Source organism: Nematolebias whitei, chromosome 10, assembly GCF_014905685.2.
Source record: "Nematolebias whitei isolate Nwh7 chromosome 10, NemWhi1, whole genome shotgun sequence".
Classification (NCBI taxonomy): Eukaryota; Metazoa; Chordata; class Actinopteri; order Cyprinodontiformes; family Rivulidae; genus Nematolebias; species Nematolebias whitei.
Genome location: NC_056507.1, coordinates 47418931 through 47419906, shown reverse-complemented (window position 1 = coordinate 47419906; position 976 = coordinate 47418931). Strand labels below are relative to the sequence as shown.

The 976-nt window shown below is 41.7% G+C and overlaps 1 protein-coding gene across 1 annotated transcript in view; it reads right to left on the bottom strand.

Annotated features, from left to right (window-relative positions):
- Positions 1-976, bottom strand: part of aass (aminoadipate-semialdehyde synthase) — a gene marked incomplete at its 3' end in the record, with an annotated part of 190092 nt that overhangs the window by 100148 nt on the left and 88968 nt on the right. Inside the window, 1 exon segment of the mRNA XM_037683658.1 lies at positions 378-456. Within this exon segment, the coding sequence (XP_037539586.1) occupies positions 378-456 (79 nt within the window).

The following is a 976-nucleotide window of genomic DNA, read 5'->3' as shown; positions in this document are numbered from 1 at the left end:
GTAGGTACCGGGGTGAGCACACTGTAGGTACTGGGGTAAGTACCCTGTAGGTACCAGGTGAACAAACAGAGCATAGGAACTGGCTGAGACTCCAAACCTTTCTGTAGTTGAAATGACAAGACCTCTTCAAAGAAATGGTTATGAACACTTTTTTTCATAAACCTGTGCAGCCTGCACCCTCAGTTCTTGGACACTTGGTTATTTTGTTTTCTTTAAGACAAAGTAAAACAAGACCCAAAATGAGACCCTGTGGAAGACAGACGCTGCTGATACCAACATATATTCTTCACATTCAACAATCCTCGGGATGGGCAACTACTCAACAAATCCAGCCTAAAATAAAAGACGACGGTCGTGATGTGCAAGAACTATCTCACCTCCTGTTTCAGAGACGTCCTTTAACTCGTGAGGTTCAACATATTCAACAGGAAGTTCATTGATGATGTCTTGGGCTCCCTGTAGAAAAAAGATTAGTTAAAAAATCTAATTTTAAATTAGTCAAGTAATCTTTCTTGGGGCTTTTAAATTGCATCAAATTTTACAGCTTTTCTCAGTACATGGTAGGGCTTTAACAGACTACTCGAGTAATCGACAGGTCAATTCCTAGAAAATCTGTCGAGTTTTTAAATTTCACGTCGAGTATTCGCAGTTACGTCATTGCGTCATGTGTCACGTGATCCGCACCGGGCTACTAGTAGAAGCTACCAAATGGATTCCTCCCAGCAGATGGACTGAGCGGAGCAGGCCCAATCTTGGCAAACAGGTAGAAATGCATCAATAGTCTGGAAATATTTCACTAAAGATGAATCTTCTGGTTCAACTAACGTAAAGAAACAGAAAATGAAACAACTTCCTGACTGTTTGGAGCTTGTTGTGAACCGGTGTTACACAATATTCTGTGACCACAGAATATTGTGACCATAGGAGGCAGTGTCGCATTCACTGTTGCAGGTCACAGAATATGGTGTAACACCGG